Raw genomic sequence first — 18,977 nt, 5'->3', positions numbered from 1 at the left:
AAGCTAGCAGTGCTATCAAACAATGAACAACAGCCCCGAGGGGGATCAAGGCCTGACCCAATTACTTGCCTCATGAGGAATGACCATGTTCTGTCATTCCTAAACACCTGCTCCCCTACACGCCTGCATTCTGGAATCCTGCAGGACTGTGCTGGTTTCCTGGGGCACTGCCCATGCCCCATGGACCTCTATCACTGCATCCTGGAGGCTACTTCTTGGGTGAGCAAATACCTGCGGGATTTAGGGCCTCTGCCCTAGATATCTAAACCCAAGCCCTTATCAGACCCAAAGTCACCTCTGCTCCTTGTCATTTTGACTCTAACTGCAATTGCTACTACTTGCTGGAAGTACTGTGCCAGGCTTTGAGGCTTGCCTACTTACCATACCACCATTATGTGTGGCCACAACGACATTCCATTCACAGGTGACCCAGAAACAAGAAGGAGACTGTGCTGTTAGTCCATGTGTCTTGTGCATGCCTTCTTTCCGCCCAGGAAGCCCTCGTCCCTTGGAATCTCCTACACCTCTTTCAAATTTTCCTTACTACTCTGCAAAATGAGTGCATGGCTCTCCCTGCCTGCTTTTGTTTAACTCTGTCACCTGACTCGAGGATTCATGGCCAACTCGACTCCCTCCCCACGCCCAGCCCTCAGCCTTCCAGCCCCTTAGCATAGGAACATGCCTAAGCCATTGGTGGATGCTTAGATCTAGAGCAGGGTCTGGGATGCTCCACTGGTACTGGATGGTGAACAAGAAAGCTCAAGGGTTTTGGGTATCACAGACAGCTGACAGCGAAGACTAGAGTCAATAGCCCTACGCCTTCCTAAAGAGCCCTCCCGCCACGCCTGGGGACTATGGCCTTTTCCTCTCCTTTACCCATACTTCCTTATCTTCCACTCTACAGAGACTGTGCCGGGGCAGAGTGAGTGTCTTGGGTAGATCTGGAGTTTAGGCAGATATGCCCAATACTCTTAATGAGTGCATAGAAAGGACTGGGAAGTAAGCTGAGTTTAAAAAACAATGTCCCAGTCCATGTCATAAAATCAACACATCTGTGGTTGTTGGTCTCCAAAGAAAGCTTTGGATGTAACAGCTCCCACTGGGAAATTACCTCACTCAAGTCTGGGTATGCCCCGGGACTGCCTCTAATCACTACAATGTAGCAAAGATGGCACCTGTCCTGGGCATAACCTGCAGAGTCTCCTCATCTCCTGATTTTACACTCCAGTAACCTCACAACCACCCAGCTCAAGCCCAGCCTGGAAGGAGAGAAGCCCCACTATCCCCACTCCCCAGGCTTCCTGCCCAAACACCAGACACATAAGTGAGACCATCCTACATGTGTCAGGCCCAGCTACCATTTGGGTACAATCTGCTGGGAAATCCCAAGCAGAAGTTGCAGAAAAACTGGCCAGCAGAGCCCAGCCAGTCTTCAGAACTATAAGAGAATAAAACATGCTGGTTTCGTATGTAACAGGCTCACTGTAGCTGCTCCCAGATTCAGCAAGCCTCAGAAGAAACACACTTTCTGCTGAATGTGTACAGACGTTTTTTTTTCTTTTAATCACACCACACACAACAGTTCGCCAAGCATTTAAATTGTATTAAGGATTATAAGTAACCTAGTGGTGGTTTAAAGCGGACAGGGAGGCATATAATTGACACTATACTCTCTTATATAAGGGGCTTAGTATCTGTAGACCAGAAACCACAGAGCAAGAGTGCTAAGATTTGGGTAATCACAGCTAAGTAAAGCTAAACCAAAGCCTGGATTGCAGATTCTAAGAAATTAAAATTAACAAATGCTGGTGAAGATGTGGGAAAAGAGGAACAAATACTCGCTGCTGGTGCTGATGCTTCTAGAAGAAGCTGAAAATAGAGCTCTCATATGGGAGGATCAATCAAAACTATTGCCACCTGCGGTGGCAGTCCCTTTGGGGATACAATGACCCTTTCACAGGATAAATATCAGATATCCTCCATATCAGATATTTATATCATGATTCATAATTGTAGCATAATTACAGTTATGAATTAGCAACAAATATAATTTTATGGCTGGGGTCACCACAACATGAAAGGAACCGCATTAAAGAGTTGGTCACAGCACTAGGAAGGTTGAGAGCCACTGGCCTAAAGGAAACCTGCTACTTTGTAAGCTAATTATAAACGAACAAAGTCACAGATCAATCTCTTGATGATAATAAATGCAAAAAAGCCTAAAGAAAATATTAGCAAATCAAGTCTAGCAATCTATAAAGAGGATAGCATGTCACATCTAACTTGGGTTTACTTGAGGAGCATGCAGTTGATTTAACATTTTAAAATCCAATCAACATAATTCAACATATTAACAGAAAGAAAAAGAAAAATCATGGAGCCATTTCCGCAGCTGCAAAGAAAACAAGTGATGATGCTCTGCTGAATTTTAAATAATAAACCAGGACAACAAGGGAGTAGCCCCCTTTGATAAAGGGTACCTTGAAAAATAAAGACAAGACAAGCATGGTGGCACACTATTATAATTCCGGCGTTTGGAGTGCTGAGGCAGGAGGATCTTGAATCTGAGGCCAACCTGAGTCAGAGCATGTGTGAAACTCTTTCTCGAAACTTCAAGGGCTGAGACTATCGCTTTGTGGCTGATCATGTGATTAGTGTATAAGACCCTGGGCTCGGTCTTAAGCACCACAAATAATTGAATAATAAAGATCATAAAGTTGTGAGGCCATGAGAGCTTTTCCAGGAGAACAAGAATAGGACAAGACAGGCGACACCAACAAGAATGGAAAATGGGGTTGGGTGTTGTCGTGAACACCTTTAATCCCAAGACTGGAAAGGCAGATGCAGGTGGAGCTCTGTGAATTCAAGGGCAGACTGGTAGGTCATGAGTTCCACGTCACCTGGGCTGCATAATGAGACCGTGTCTCAAGAAACAGATGTAATGTCGTGTGAGTCTGTTCATTTTAAAAGTCTTCAGTAGCAATCTCAAAAACTCTACATCTAAAGAAATAGGGAGTCTCAGGGTTGAGGAAAACAGTAAGCAATTGCCAGTGGAGCTGGGAAGATGGCTACAATGAAGGCTGGGCAGCACGGTGAGTTGTGTAGCATGTTAATTGTATCTCAAAAAAACTTGGTTTGAAACTCAGAGTAGCCCAGGATTGCCCGATAACGTCACTACTACTCAGAAAGCTAAGGCAGGAGGATAGCACCAACCCAGGAGCTCAAAGGTGGTGAAGGCAACATAGCAAGACTCTATCTAAAAGTAAAATAATAATTAAAAAAAAAAAAAGAAATTACTGCACCAGGAATTCTAACCAGCAAAAAGAGACAAACTATACTTAGAGATGACCTCCTCGAGTATATGAGCTGTCACAAAGATTCTATAGCTAAAGCCTAATTATGGCTAAACCTTAATAGCATAGCGCTGAGCCTGAGAAACCAGACTCCCCAAAGTGCAGAGTGATTCCCTTTATCTTCAGTCATATGTCATCTAAAGATGGGAGTGTACTTTGAGGAACACGCAGACCATTTCACCATGGTGTGAATGAACATCAGAATGCATTGATGTAAGTCGTTGCTGTGGCACTAATAGGCTGTTAGAATCTTGTAAGACATAAGTAGGCTTTGACTGAAATGTCATGTGATGCACATGTGATGGTGTGTGTGTGTGTGTGTGTGTGCGCGCGTGCGTGTTTGGTCAAGCTCAGTTGGTCAAGACTACAGTGTTCTAGAATGCCTACTTCCATTGGAAAGCTATCTCATTCTAAAACTCAGCAGGCTGGTTGCATTTAGTGTGAAGCAAGGTGATGTGACTAGAATGGGGCCCAGAGAGCCAGGCCTCCTGGGGGACAACCAAGATGGCAACACTGTGCTCACATCACTCCTGAAGGCCCAGCTACATGCTCTATGAATATTTCTAATGAATATTCTTTAAACGCGTTTTCATTTGTTTGGTTGTTTTGAAGCCAGTCAGTCTTACAGTGGAACACAGGCTGTCATAAAACTTGACATTTCCTTGCTTCCGTGTCTCAGGTGCTGGGCTGGTGGACATGGCCCTCCACTACTGCCTCAAAATTTACTTGTAAAAACTGCCATTTTAAAGAAGAAAAATATAATCATATAAGGGCTAGGGAATGCTTTTGTGGAGCCCTGAAAAGGAAATGGTCTGCCTCTGGCTCTGAGGTTAGCCCCATGGGCAAACTCTGACTGGCTAACCCAGCCTTACTCATTTCAGAGACTAGGTGTTGTGGCTTGGCCTAGAAACTAGATGTAAGAGGACGCTTGGTGGCTCACTGAGGAGCCTGCCTCAGAAGGGGCATGGCAGGGCCCTCTCTCAGCACCACCCACTGCTTCCTTCAGCCTCGTCGTGCATGCCTGGTGCAGGATTAGGACAGCTGAGGGCTGTTGTGCCTCGGTGTGATGATCGATGGAGCATCCTCTTCAGACTTCACAGCCCCCAAGGCCTCAGGCAAGAATAGCCAGGATTAGATCAGCAGCAGATCTGCCTGCCCTTGATTCTTCCTGGCCAGGCCTCAGCTGTGTCTGCCAGGCCCAGGTCATCTCCCCAGGAAGAGTTGACAAGAGGAAAGAAGGGCTCAGACCTCACTATGCTGTTTTGCTGCTACCTCAAGCCCACCTGAATCCTGCATGTAGAGTCTCCATCGTGAGCCCTGCCGTGGGGAAAGAGGTGCTCCCTTTGGGAAGGTCTGCTGTGATGCCACAGCCCAGCCCAGAGCAAGTTTGTGGTGGCTCAGACAGCATGAGCAGATGCTACGAATAGTGAAAGCTTCCTCCTGGCACACTCAGCTCAGTGCATCACAGGTTAGGGGCAGGGAGCAAAGCGACTCCGCACTCCAGAGGTCACCTTCCTCAGCTGTTGGAGGCTCTCTAGGCCCCAGCAGCCCCTGCTCACCTGCGGCCAGCTCTGCCTCAAAATAAACCCATATTCCTCCATGGCCATTAATGACTTCTTCTACATTAATGGGTCACGATCACCGGGCTGTCCATTAAGACAACAGAGGAAAAGGTTTTGATGTTGTCCTCTGGATGCCCACTACTTCCCTGTCCAAGCAGTCCTGTGACTTTCTAATATGACAGTTTGCATGAAGGAGTCAATCACGAACCAGGCTGAATGTGAGCCAGGCCGGCCTATCTGCCTGGTGCAAGTTCCCGCTAAGCATTCCACAAGCAAAGTGTTCCACCTGGGAAGCTCCGTGACATCTTACAAGGGTTGTGTGTATGTGTGTGTGTGTGGGGGGGGGAGTGTTCGACATTGCCAAATCATGGAAGATATGAAGAAAAGGCCTGTGGGAGGGGCATCCCAAGAGTGACAAAGCTCCAGGAGTTGGAAGTCTCTCGGGGAGCAGACTTCCTGTGGGTCCGTGAGAGGTGACAGGGCACTGCCACGGGATGAAAACAAAGGATTCAGAGTACTAGTGTCAGTATTCAATGAGTACCTCCCATGTGCCATCAGCTGTCCTCAAACAAGGCCTCCTCACACACTCCCTTACTCTGCTAACACACACACACATGTGCGCGCACACACAGGTGTGTGTGTGTGTGTGTGTGTGTATGTTTTAATGTTAAGACTTAAAAAGACTAGAGAAAGAGGAAACTCAGGCCACAGCAGCAATGCATTCCAGAGCCCTTACTTGGAACCCATGCTAGCCTATGCACACTGATTAAGGAAGAATGTATGTGCCTGGGATCGGTTACTTGACTCTGCCCCTGGTGAGCAGTTTCCTGGCCAGGGGAGCCCGCTGCCCCAGTGAGCCTGGGAGCTTCTCAACACCTCCCTCTGCGCATTGTTCAGAACAGCCACACTAGACGGCCCACAACCTCCTCCTATCACAGCTGCCACTGCCCACTCCCCATATGCCTTCTGTTTCCTATCACCAGGGTTCCCCCGCAGACCAGCACAGCTGCCCCCTTCTGGTGCACACTTTTCCATCCCCCGCCCCTCAACACTGAGCCTCCCGTGTAAGCACTGTAGCCCACAAGCCTGGCTCGCTACAGCACAGTGCTGCCAGCACCAGAGGACAGAGTGGGAGGTATGGGATGGGCTTCTGCCCTCACAGTCCGGGCCTGAGACAGATCCAAGTTCAACCTTTCAGGGCATACACAGAAATGACTGGATGTAGTGATTTTTCAGACAGTGGCCAATCTCGGCTTCTCCTGCCTTCAAGCTGAGTCCCAGGCTCTTCCACAAACATCAATTTCCAAGGAGGGAAAACTGGTCCTCTTCTTTCCTAAGGAAGCCACCATCTACAGTTCCCTGCTACTGACTGCTTAGACTCTACATAGGCCAGAGGATGACCAAGGGTCCCTCTCCTGCATACTTTCTGCATCATCCCTCCCTCAGTTACCTTAACATTCTGAAAGCAAGTGAAGATGGTCCCTTGCAAGTTTGCACAGGATCAAAGGGAAAACTCAGGACTACCGGCACTAAGTCTCTGGGGACCAGCCTGGCTTCCTCACTCATAGCCCAGGGGAGCTTGGTGATGGCTTTGCCTTAACAACTTCCTCCATCCTCTCCTAGCACTCAGCACGGGCCCTAAAACTGCTAGATATGAACAAATGTCTTTTCTATCCTGAACCTCAGTTTTTCATTTATAGAAAGCTTGGACCGGTTGTTTGAGCATATGTATATGCACTGGTCTTCCCGACTGCCTGATACAGCTCCCTTACTGGCCAGGGCCCTTGGGCACTGAGTTCAAGCCAAAGAGAAGATTAGGGGAGCCAGCAAAGTATGTCCAAGATCTGGGGGGGTGCAAGGAAAGTGGTGAAAACTGAGTCACAGAACCGGGCTCCTGGAAGGCAACCAGGCCCTAGCAAGTTGGGCTCCTCCCACCTATCGTGAGTGCAGAAACTTCAGTTGACTTACGGGGAGCCTGGGAAGAAAGGGGATGGTCTTTGAGGGTGAGGAATCCGACCCATCTCCAAAGCGTTTAACACATTCCCCACAAAACAACTGAGTGTTAAATCTCAAGAGTGTTCCGGAAACCAACTTACACCCTGTATCCTGGCTCAGAACATACTTCAGAAGCTACAAAGCCCACCTGAATTTACAGCAGACTGTGGTACAGCCCCAGGGATTTCCAGCTCAGAACATGTCCTTTGCTGAAGAGCTGTCACAACAGAGAGTGACAAATTTACATGTTTAGCATCCCAGCACCTGCAGGCCAGTAATCTATCTGAATCCTTCCTTGTCAGATAACGATTGTGTCACTACAAGAACTCAGCTGGACTAAGACCTGAGACTGCCTGGCCAACGGAGAGGAGACATTCAATAATTGTTCATTTCCTTCCTTTTCCCCTGTAGCTTAGTTTGTAGGAGGTGAAAAAGCCAGACCCTCAGAGAGACCAAAGGGTGTGGGGCCACAGAGGATGGCCAGGAAGGGCCCCAAGAAAGAGCTTTGCTGGGGAGGGACATGCAGAGGCGAGAGGAACAGACGCACAGGAGAAGAACTCAGAACACAGACAGAGAGGAAGAAAAGTCCTCCTTGGCTCAGTGGAGACCACAAAAGGGCAGGGCAGGGCAGGGCAGGGCAGGGCAGGGCACCAGTACTTTTCACAGATGTTCTGTCTTGACCCAAAGACTTTGGAGGCAACATTTGAAACATGGAAGCTATTGTAAACTGAGTGATTGCAGGCCCCCAAATGAATTTGTTGACATCGTATGCTGACAGTGTTAGGAGGTAGGGCCTCTGGGAGGGACAAAGTCATGAGTAGAGCCCTCCTGAGGGGACTGGAGCCCCCTTGATGGAGGCTTGAGAACTAGCTCACTTGCTCTTTCTCCTGTGGAGGCAGCCCAGAGCCAGACCTCAGTGGACGCCCATGCTGCCAGCACCCAGACCTCAGCGGACGCCCATGCTGCCAGAACCCTGACATCCAAACCCCTAGAGGTACAAGAATAAGATGCTTTTTGTTCATACATCACAGTCTATGTGCGTCTTTATAATTGCCCAAAAAGAGGAAGGCAGGAATAGCCCAAATAAAAACACATTTCCAACTTCTATAAAAATTTCAGAAATTCTAGCAAAACTGTCCACTTGATAGGCCACTGGCCCTTTGTGGGCAAAGCCTTCTAATCTTTCTAACTCCACCCACACCTCTGCCCAGTCCAGATCTGAGGGCTCATCCGCATCATTCCTGCCGTCACTGTCTCTAGTAATAGAGAATTCTGCCTTTTAACCAGGCCTGTGTCGAAGCAGGAAAAGGACAGGTCAAAAGGGCTCCATGCTTCCAGAAAAGGGGGCAAGAGATCACTTGGACCTAGGGAGACAGAGTGAGTATACAGCCCAGTTCTCTCACTTTAGCCTGACTGTAGGATAACCTGTGGGTCATGACTCCTTCGGCAAACCTCCGTCTCCAGAAGTCTTTACATTACTATTTATAATAATAGCAAAACTAGTTATGAAGTAGCAACAAAAATAATTCTATGGCTGAGACCAGCATAACATGAGGAACTGCATTAAAGGGTCGCAGCATTAGGAAGATTGAGAACACTGCACTGGAAGCATCCCAGCCTGCTGTGGGTCCCACCAGGTCTCCTTGTCCTCCCTCTCCCTACCTAACCCTGACCTGCCAGGAAGAGTGTAGGTACCTGAGGACACGGTAGACTGGCAGGCCGGCTTCTGCAACACACAGAGATATGCCCGTGTCTAGTAAACACACTGTGATTCCTGCCGCCTCTGCAGGGCCCTCCCCGTCCCAGGTCCCCCCAAAGCAATGTAGTATCAAAGGAATTTGGAGTGGGCACAGGGTGGCTCTCACCCAAGAACTGCAAGGAAAGAGAAACATGCAAATCACCCCCACTTTACAGGACTAGGACATGTCTATTAGAAGTTCGCTACTGAGTTTACCCTCACTGCAGCTGACAGCGCTTCGCAGACTGATGGATGTGGCGCGATCCTTTGTCAGGATCAGCCGCTTGGAATAATGCCAAGCTCCTCTGGGACCCTAGGCTGGCTAAGCCGTCGTTTCTGTGCAGGTTGCATGGCCCTTATCTGAAACGCCTGAGACCAGAGAGTTTTCTGACATGAGATTTTTTTTTTTCCGTTAGTATGGGAACTATTTGAATATACATAAGGCACCTTGGGGCTGGGCCAGAAGTCTAGACATAAAGTTTGTTCAGGTTTCATGCACATTTACACACTAGACACGCAGGTAATTTTGCACAATAACTGCAGCACCTCTGCCTTTTGACAACCTCCTGTCATGTGAGGTCAGTATGGAATTTTCCATGTGTTGCATCACCTCTATCTTCTGTAGTATCCCAGCAGCCTGTTGTGTCCTGTGAATATGGCTGAAGGTTCCTCAGAGAGAGTGTGTGTGTGTGTGTGTGTGTGTGTGTGTGTGTGTGTTTACTTCAACACATCTGCAGTAGAGGAACCCCTTGGAAGCCAATGACCATAGCACAAAACAAGCAGTAGGTGTCCTAAGAGGTCCCCTATTGCCTTTGCTTCTCAGAGAAAAACCTACAAGCCCATACCCACATTTCCATCCCCCAGATTTCCTGTGACAAACAAGCCTTGGGGACAGCACTCAAAGCAGTCTCCCAGATCCACTCTGAGGACCCTTCCTTATTCTTGGCCAACTCAGCTGCTGGACTGACTAAACATCTCCAGTAGTGTTTGGTTTGTTCTGTGGCCTGGAATTGAAAGACACCAGATGAGCCTTTACCTCTAGAGACAGTGCCCCCTTTCCTCCCCCCATCCCGCAAAGAAAACAGCCCTGCAAAGGCCTTTCCTCTGAGTCTGACCAAACAACTCTAGTAATTTTCTTCCCTCCCGTAAGACTAGCCACTGACAAGACATCAAAAGTCCTATGGGGTCAGATCCCTATCCCCAGAAATCTCTGAGAAGCACAAATAAGCAAGACGCACAGATGAAAGATCAGAAGCAGGCACAGCGACCCCTTCCAGACCTCCCTGTGAGCTGCACCTTAAACTGTGACCGACCAGGTGAGGTAGGAAGCTGTAGGGTGGTGGCTTCTGAAAGGGCCGCCTTTAAGCAAAGCCCTCACAAGGGTACAATGAAGCTTAGTGACATCGTCCTAGATTCTCAGGCTGTTCATGCCAAACAGGACAGCAAGTGTGGAAACGTGTGGTGCCTGTGACCCTGCCTGTGACTTGGCAGAAAGAGAAGCTGTCTCCCAGCAGAGACAGCAGGGAGGCCAGACAGTCTCCACCCACTACATCATCATCCCCACCCTCTGCACCAGCCAGCCCAGCAAATCGTACCTTTCAGAGACGCCACGTGTGACAGGGCCTGGGCATAAGTGGCTGTGTTCAGGAGGGTCCCTGGCAAGCAGGAGGGGAAGAAAGGCCCAGCAGGGCCCACTGTTCGTCCCAGGCTGGTGAAAACAGAACATTCCATTGAGGTCCAGCCTGTTGCCTTCAGAGCTACCCCAGAGGGCCCCCCACCCCCACCCCTAGATGCAGGGCCAGCTAATCTTACCTCTGCTGGGCCTCCAGGACCTCCTTCTTGCTCCTCGCCTGGTCTCCCGGGGGTGGAGAATTGATGTTTCTCACTGGCGGTGGTGTCACCTCTGCCATGGGTTCCTTGGCCCCTCCCTCCTGGTCAGAGGTCCCTCTCTCTGTCTTTCTCCACTTGGCTCGTCTGTTCTGGAACCAAACCTGAATGAATCCCACAGGAAACATGCCCAAGGGAGACAGAGTCAGACAGGAGAAGCCAGCCAGGACCCAAGCGCGGGACTCCAGGAGGCCCGTGCCGACACCACGCTCAGTTCCCGGCCGCCCAAGAGCTTCAGGCCACAGATGGATCGGCTGGGCTGCCAGGCAGAAAGCCCACAGGAAGGTAACGCACCATCCTGTAGGCGTTTTTGCAATGCTGAGCTGCCTGTGAGGACACAAATTTGATGTGAAAAGTTTTCCCTACAGGGATCGTGGTGAAAACAATTTACAAAATGCTGTCTGGGACTTCTTGTCGGAAAAAAAAAAAAAAAAAAGACACACTCCACCTTCCAGCAAGCTCACACCTGTTCTCTGCCCTGAAGGACCGTTCCTGACCAGCCACCCACAGCACCCAGGGGAGACTCTCTCTCTCTCTCTCTCTCTCTCTCTCTCTCTCTCTCTCTCTCTCTCTCTCTCTCTCTCTCATCAGTGTGGCTTAGAAATTCTGAATCTTGATTAACAAATGTGGCTTAGGGTCCTCAGCAACCCTAAGGGATAAGCAGTCCTGTTGTCCCCATATCATAGACAGGGAGGTTCACTAGCCTGCTGAGGTTCATTCAAATGGTAAATTAAAGTGGCTTGGCTCAGGACCCAGATCCACACTTTGGGAGGGATGGGGTCGGGGAAGGCTGCGTTATCACCTGAAGCATTGTTAGAAAGACTGACATACACGCAAAAATGCCTGGCATAGGGCAACTGGACACTGAGTGAGGAATGACCACTGTTCCATCTACCTCATCATCAGGTCAGGAGAACGTTTGTGCCTGACCTTGACTTTGGTGCCTCCTTAGAAGCTGGTGTCAGGTAATTCTTAAGTCTTGGGAAGAAAAACAAAAATTGCATTTAACTGATAGAGTCCTGGCAGCTCAAGGATTGTCTTGTTTACAGAATGCAACAAAAGCCCACAGATCTTTACATCATCCAGAAAAACCTGCCCTCTCCTCGCCTCTTCTCTTCTCAGAGATAATTTCCACCTAAAAATCAGGTTCGGATAGCGCCCAGAGGCAACCTCCCACCTCCCCTGGCCATGGCACACTGATAGGGAGAGAGCGAGCCTGGGTCCTTGACGCTGAGCCTTCTGCCAGCCCACCCTATCTCTTCATTTTCTTTCTCCTTTAACTGGGTTTCTTTCTTTCATTTTTTAAAATTGTGTTGGCTTTTAATTGCACATATCAGCAAGCATTGAATAATGATTTTATCTATATTCTAAATTTAGGGCGGTTAAATGCAAAGCAAAATGCAGACACTTTCTTGTGTCTTAATTGAATGAAGGTCACAGCTATAACAACATTTAATTGAGCTATTTTTCATTATCATATTTTAATGACTTTGCACTGACAGTTCGCCTGCTTCTGAGGAAAGAGCGTGATGGAGTCGTTTATTTCCCTATTTAGTTATTGTTTGACAATATCAGCTTCGATTAAGACCCTGCTCTATAGAACATTAATCATATTTGAATGAGCAAGTGGTATAAGTGTAAACACATCTCCCTTCCCACCACTGTGGCTCCTGTCCCCACATGGAAGCTGCCTAAGCATTCGCTTGGCTGCCATTGTCTGTCTGCATAATAGCTAACAACAGCCTGGACAACAATTCTCGGCTTTAATTGCCACCACCCGTATCTTACCCTTGCACCTTTCAGGGAGAAGTTATGATCTCCTACTTCTGAATGCTCAATAATTGTGTCATTTATCTCAATTTGCAGGTCAGTCTTTAGGCAGCTACTGGCAAGCTGGCATTAAAAAAAAGAAACTATAGACGGGGTCCGGGCCAAAGAACATTTTCATTCCCAAATAATAATCAGTTTAATTTGCCCGCATATGACCAATGATTCATGTTCAGATTTAATAATCAGGATCACATAATCTGATTATAGGGGAAATAATTTGTTTACAACCCCCAATTTACTGCTCAGAATTCCATTATCTCTCTTCAGCCATTGGTTTTTAAGAGATACTAACATGACCCAGGGGAACAGAAAGCAAACTATTATATTTCCTACAATTAGATCTTTGCATAGTCTTAACCCCAAGCTCCTACATTAAAAAAAAAAAAAAAAAAAAAAAAAAGAAAAGAAAAGAACAGAAACAGCATGGAGGGAACCCCATAAATAAAATGAATATATAATTGTGCTCAACGAATAGAGGCAGCACTGTGAGTCTCTGCCTCCCATGCTCGCTCGGGCAAGGCTGCTGGGCTCAGGCACTTAAAAGCAGCTTCCGGAAAAGCAATGCAGCTTAGTGGCGGCCACGCTGGCCAGCCCATATCTGCTCAGCCCTTTTGCTGCTGCTGCTTAAAGATTTTTAAATTGCACGTGTTTTTAGGTCCACTTTGCTCAAAGAGTCTACGTGCAAGGGAAAAGTTGGACATGATGCAATTTCTGGAAAGCAGACCCTGCTCTGCCTCTCTCATCTGAAAACGCGGTTCTCTGCAATTGACCGGCCTCACCCCAGAGCGGTCAGATTTGCTTTGCGAATAGCATCTCAGCTTTTTTTTTTTTTTTTTTTTCCAAAGCAAGGAAATGGATGTGCATTGATGTAATTTAGTACCTTAGAGACGCGGACAAATTAGTGTAGAACATTATCACTAGTTAATTATGAATGACCGATTAATCAACCTAATCTAATATTCCACATTATGTTGATGTTATTAAAGTGCATCATGAAAATGACAGATAGTCTTCATTTGCTTTCTTTGGCCAAATGTGCACTCTGCAGTCATGATGTCAAAAAAAAAAAAAGTTTGCCAGTTTTAATATTAGAGAGTTAAATAATTTAGAAGAAGGTTTACCTGCACTCTGGCTTCTGTGAGGTTTATTTTCATGGCTAGCTCTTCTCTAGTGAAGACATCTGGGTAGTGTGTTTGGGCAAAGACTGCCTCCAGAGCTTCAAGCTGGTTAAAAGGAGAAGGGGGAAAAAAAAAAAGCTGGTGAGAGGCTGCGGCTAGGTAGGAGGAAGGATACATATTTCAGAGTTGCCAGGAGTGGTGAGGAAGCAGTTTTGAAGATCAAATCCAGGAAGGAAATGGAGAAAAAGCTGTCTGAAAAGATTCCACAGAGGGCTGGAAGAAGTGTCAGCTAGTAAAAGCTCTTACACCCAGGCCTGATGAACAGAGTCTGAGCCCAGAGACACACATGCTAGAAGGAGTGAACTGACTCCTACAATATGGTCTCTCACCTTCTCGTGTACACAGTGGCACAGGTGTGCACACAGGTGCATGTACACAGACATACACAATAAATAAATAAAATATGGGGTTTTTTTTGTTGTTGTTGTTGTTTTGTCTTGTTTTTAATAAGTTTAGTAAATATACTTGTTCCTTTTTCATTACAATAAAACCCATGATAATTACCCAGGTGTGCAATTTTTTTGAAATTTTTTATTAATTTATTCATATTACATCTCAATGGAAAATATGTTTTTTAAGATAAGAAAAATTCCACAGAATGACAATTTAAATCTTGGTGGATTTTGTTTGTAGCCAAGGCTACTAGCAACCACAGTGTGCCCTCACCGAAGACATTGAAATAGACAAGTAATAGATGTTGCTGTGTGATTACATTTAAATTTTGCCATGGGAATTAAAAAGTCTACAGGTAGCCTCATGAATCATTCCCAGGGTGCCACCAAGGGAATAGAGAAGGCTGCCGCCAATGAAATCCTTGATCAGTCATCCTTACAGAAGCGGGGCGGGGGGGGGGGGCACCTCCAACGCTGAGCCTGGGACACTCAGCTCTGGGAAGCCTGGTAGAAAAGTTGTGTCTATGGCCGGCAACACTGTCTTCTCATGAGCCAACACTGTGGGTCAGTTTTCCCATGCATCTTTCTGGGGATAAGAATGGCCAACCTAGCCAGGCATGGTGGCACACGCCTTTAATCCTAGCACTGAGGAGGCAGAGGCAGCCTGATCACTGTGAGTTCAAAACCAGCTTGGTCTACAAAGCAAGTCCAGGACAGCGAGGACTACAAGAGAAACCTGTCTCAAAAAAAAAAAAAACAAAAAAAAAAAAAAAAACAAAAAAAAGAATGCCCAACCTGCATTCTACCGACAAGGAAATGTAACTTAGGCCATGGGTCTGAGTTACCTGCTTCTTCTACAGGTAGACATACAAGTTATTCAAGAAAACAAAGACTTGGTTAACTCAACAGTTGGTCTCGGCTTAAAAGCCAAGGGAAAGAGGCTCATCCGTGACTTTGGGGGAGGTAGGAAGAAACCGGTTCTCACACGGGAATCTGTCCTTACCTGCTGAAGAGTGAAAGTCGTCCGATTCCTTCGCTGTTTTCTTCTAAGAAACCCGTCATCAAAATCCCCTGAAGAGTGGTTGCCAAAAGGTGCGGTGCCTGCACGGAATAGAAGGCATCAGTCTGAGCCGAGGGACCCTGGTTTTTGTTCAGACTCTCACCCACACCCAGGAGCCCCCACCCCCCACCCCCTGCATGCTCCATCACAGGAGCTTGTCCTTCCAAAGTTCTTCTCTGTGTTCTCTTAGTAAGATCCTTCTTTCTCTATCCCTTGCTCGGTGTCACCACAAAACCTTTGGCTGTAGGACCAGGTCGCCCTATTTCACAGGGCAATGGTAACCTTCATACTCAAGTTGGTCAAGTCTACTCCCTGTGAAATTGTGGCCTCTCTGTCAGGAGGGGTCAGTGGCTTGAGAGAACTCTGGCTCTCATCTGCCTTCCTACTGTCTGCCTGTCCTCTGTTTGCTCACCGCCTCCCGTGGACCCCCCAACAGAAGACTGACTGGTCCTTCTGCTCACCTGTTAGTTCATTCCCCTTGTTACTATAGCTATCAAGGACTAAAGGCTGGGAAAGAAAGAAGACACTGAGAGCTTTTCACACCCTTTACCTCCTAAAAGTGCAAAATGCAAGGAGGTAAGAAGTTTATAAATGGTTATTAATTACCGCTGGTCACAGCTCATCAGCACCATAGTAGATCTATTATATAGATGCCGTCAATTAACAAAAGGCCTGCACCAATAGAATCCCAAAGGCCACTCTCCAAGGGCACTCCACTAGGTAGCCAGGCCTTACACAACAGCCTGCTGTGCCCACCTCCCTAGAAAAAGAAAGACATGGCTCTCACCAGCAGCCTCCAGTGCTCATGATAAAGCCAGAACAGAGCCTGGCCCCAAATGTACATTTGGATCATTTTCCAAATGTGCACTATTTACTTGATAGTCCACAATGGCTTCTTAGGAAAACGAATGAGTAAGTTTTCATTAACTAGTGTGTGTTTCACCTGCCGTGGGCGCTGCTGTCAGAACCATCCCAAGCACCTTCTCAGCCATAGGAGGCCAAGTCCTGGGCTTTTCCACATCACGTCTACTACAAAGGGTAACCCTAAAAGACCACATGCCTTGTCGCTATACTGCCCCCCCCCCCGTCTCTACTAGAGCTTTCTCCCACCATCTTCCTGCCCAAAGTGCATTCTTCCTCAAAATCCTAGAAACAAATATGCCTCTTTCTTCTCAGTATAAACCAAAAGGGACTGGCTCAAAGCAGCCTTCTATCCACTACTTTGTAAAAGGTCCCACCATCTCTTTTTGAAGTAAAGGGTGACTGGTCAGCATGGAGTGCCCACTTGCCAGCTTTCTGGTCCCTGTCTCCCAAGGTCTTCTCACTTAACACTTCATTTGCACAGTCTCCACAATGCTCTCCAGCTGAACCCTACAAGAGCTGACTTCACCAAGCTAGTAAAAAGAAGACTGACAATCTACCAAAAGGAAAGAAAGAGAGACGAGAGTAGGGTTTCTTAAAAATAAATAGAATACTTGAAATCGTTGTGCATAGCTCCCTAAACAGACCATAAAGGACAATGAAGTAATGTGTTTATTGCTTTGTCTGAAAAAAAAAAAGTTCACATGATACCCAGAAAATTGTAATAAATTGTGCATGTTTATTATTCATATGAGTATCAACTAGTGAAACTGTATTAGAAGGCAACTGAATATAGCCATCAAAAATGTAAGTGCACGGGTTTTTAATCTATGAATATAGTCTTCTCTGGAAGAGAAGAGTGTTCTTGATGCTGTGGTAATTAAGAAATAAAATAGGAAATGGCAAAGCACCCATTGGTGAACACACTCTGCAAACCAAATACTGGAATACTACACAGCAGTCTAAAAGAAAATAAATAGATCCACATACACAGGCACAGAAAAATCCTCAGAGATGTATTGTGATGTTAAAACAAGGAAGTCCAAGACAAGGGAATTGCATAGTCTTAGTACAAACACCAGACCCTGAATAAAAGGCTTGGGCGACGGCCTCACAAGAAACAGACAGCAGTGCAAGGCTTTAAGAGAGGAGAGGAGGGCGTTGCTAGCCAGAGTGTAGGTTCTTGTTCTAACAAACTCTGAGACCCACACAGCCAGTGCTCTCTAATTTAATCTGGACGAAGTATCTGAGAAGTAAGGTTACAGCCACACTTTGCTTTCCCCTCTGTACCTCCCTAGAGTCTGAGGTCTGTCCTTGGCTGTCCTCTACTTTGCCATCTACAGAGCATCATCATGTCTCAGCAACACTGACCTAGATGTAAATTCCACTAAAAAAAACCAAACAAACAAACAAAAACCTGGCACAGATATGTATCTATAAAAGCACAAAAGGTGCTTGAAGCATTCCTCTCTTTCTAGTCACCGAAATCATAGTCAAGGTGGGGCCTGCACAGAACATGCGTAGCAAATGTGACACCCCCTCCCCTCCAAATAAGCTAAGAGCAGTAAACAAGTCAGAGAGAGCCTGGGATAGGGCAGTCTCTAAGTCACTTCTGTAACCCATCCTTACAAACAGGGGCTTTCCCTTAGATCACCCAGAATGTGCACAGCTTGCTAAATGCCCAAATCTCCTTCTTTTCCACTTGGCAAAAACCTGGCCTAAGGACTGGCAATCTGAGGCTGGAGTCACCAGCACATAAAAACTACCCAACCCAAACCAGCAGAGTCTCCTCCAGGCGGGTAGAGCTGCCACGGATTGCTCCTTTCTGGCTGCCCAAATGCCTCCCCTGCCTGGGTCTTCCCTGATGTTGAAATGTAGGCATACAGAAAGCCCACCAGCTTTCTTTAGCAAAGTCTGCTGGACTCTTAAGGACTTTTATAGGGGAAATGAAAACAAACCTTCTCAGATCCTGGCTGAGACTGGAACTGTTCAAGGTAACCTACAGCAAGATGGACAAGTATCCCCGGGTTATAAAAGTCCTAGTGACCGAGGGCCATGGCTCACAAGCCAGAGTGTAGGGCAGCATGTTCACCTGATGGCTACAAATCACTGGTCCCCCAAGCCCTGGTTAGGGACACCCAGAGATGCAAAGTTTTCACTTCTCACTACACCTGCCCCATGTAACAACTGGGACCAGAGACCACACCAGAAACAGGAAAAGGCATTTTCCCCCTAAGTTGTAAAGACCTTAAACAACCAGATCCTGGTCCTGGGGACTGGCGAGCGAAGGCATTTGTGGTCAGAAATTCAGTGGGTCGCTGAGATGAAGCTATCCCTGGACACTCAGGCCAGGTAACTAGCAGGGAGCTTGCCTCCAGGGACATCTTTGCTGCTAGGAATTGACATTAAGTTGTCCAGAATCAACGCATGCGATCGCGGAGCACTCTCGTCAACGCCCAGGGTGAGGGGCAGACCAGCAATCAAGCCCTTCCTGGAGTCCAGGACGCAGCGGGCAGTTCAACTTGCTTTGGCTTTCTGGGATGTTAGCAAAACACCGTGAAAGATTGATGCGGGCCCCCTTGGGCGGAGGAGCCCCGATTAAAGGCGGAACACCAGCATCTGTGCTGGGAGGACCAGGCGTCCCTGAGGCACCCGTAGCCCCAGGCAGCACGACCCAGGCGGAGAGGGAGGTGGGAGGCAGGTGGCACCCGGGTGGAAGGACGGAGCTGGGTGTAGGGAGGGGGTTAAAGGCGCCCATAAGCACTGCTTTGTGGCTGCCACCTCATGGGGCTAAGACCCCAACACCCATCAGCCCTGCCACGGCCGGGGCCCTTTTGGTTGGCTTGGCCTGGCAAAACACCCCGGAAAGCGGCGCTTACTCACCCTCTAGCTGAGGCGGACAGTGGAAATAAAACATCGCCGACTGTCGAATGGGCCCTGACGGCTGGACTAGGGCTGGTGGCGGCCTGGCTGACCTGTCCCTGTGTGTGGCTCCGGCCTGGCTGCAAAGCAAACAGTAGTAGAGCCTGAGTCTCCTGCCCGCACATCGCACACCCCGAGGATCATGGGGAGTGCCCTCTTACAAAGCCTTTTCCCGAAGCCCTTGGCCCCCTGGGGCCAC

The 18,977-nt window shown here is 47.7% G+C and overlaps 1 protein-coding gene across 1 annotated transcript in view; it reads right to left on the bottom strand.

Moving 5' to 3' along the window:
• Nucleotides 1-18,773, bottom strand: part of Drgx (dorsal root ganglia homeobox) — a 28,602-nt gene extending 9,829 nt beyond the window's left edge. Inside the window, exons 1-5 of the mRNA XM_051143290.1 lie at nt 18,740-18,773; nt 14,939-15,036; nt 13,487-13,588; nt 10,461-10,639; nt 10,244-10,356 (exon numbers count right to left, since the gene is read on the bottom strand). Coding sequence (XP_050999247.1) covers nt 10,244-10,356; nt 10,461-10,639; nt 13,487-13,588; nt 14,939-15,036; nt 18,740-18,773 — 526 coding nt within the window. The remainder of the gene's footprint in view (nt 1-10,243; nt 10,357-10,460; nt 10,640-13,486; nt 13,589-14,938; nt 15,037-18,739) is intronic.
• Between the last annotated feature and the right edge of the window lie 204 nt (nt 18,774-18,977).

The sequence above is a fragment of the Acomys russatus genome, chromosome 3, assembly GCF_903995435.1.
Source record: "Acomys russatus chromosome 3, mAcoRus1.1, whole genome shotgun sequence".
Taxonomy (NCBI): Eukaryota; Metazoa; Chordata; class Mammalia; order Rodentia; family Muridae; genus Acomys; species Acomys russatus.
Note: the sequence above shows the minus strand (reverse complement) of the source record. Positions and strands in the feature narration are given on the sequence as shown.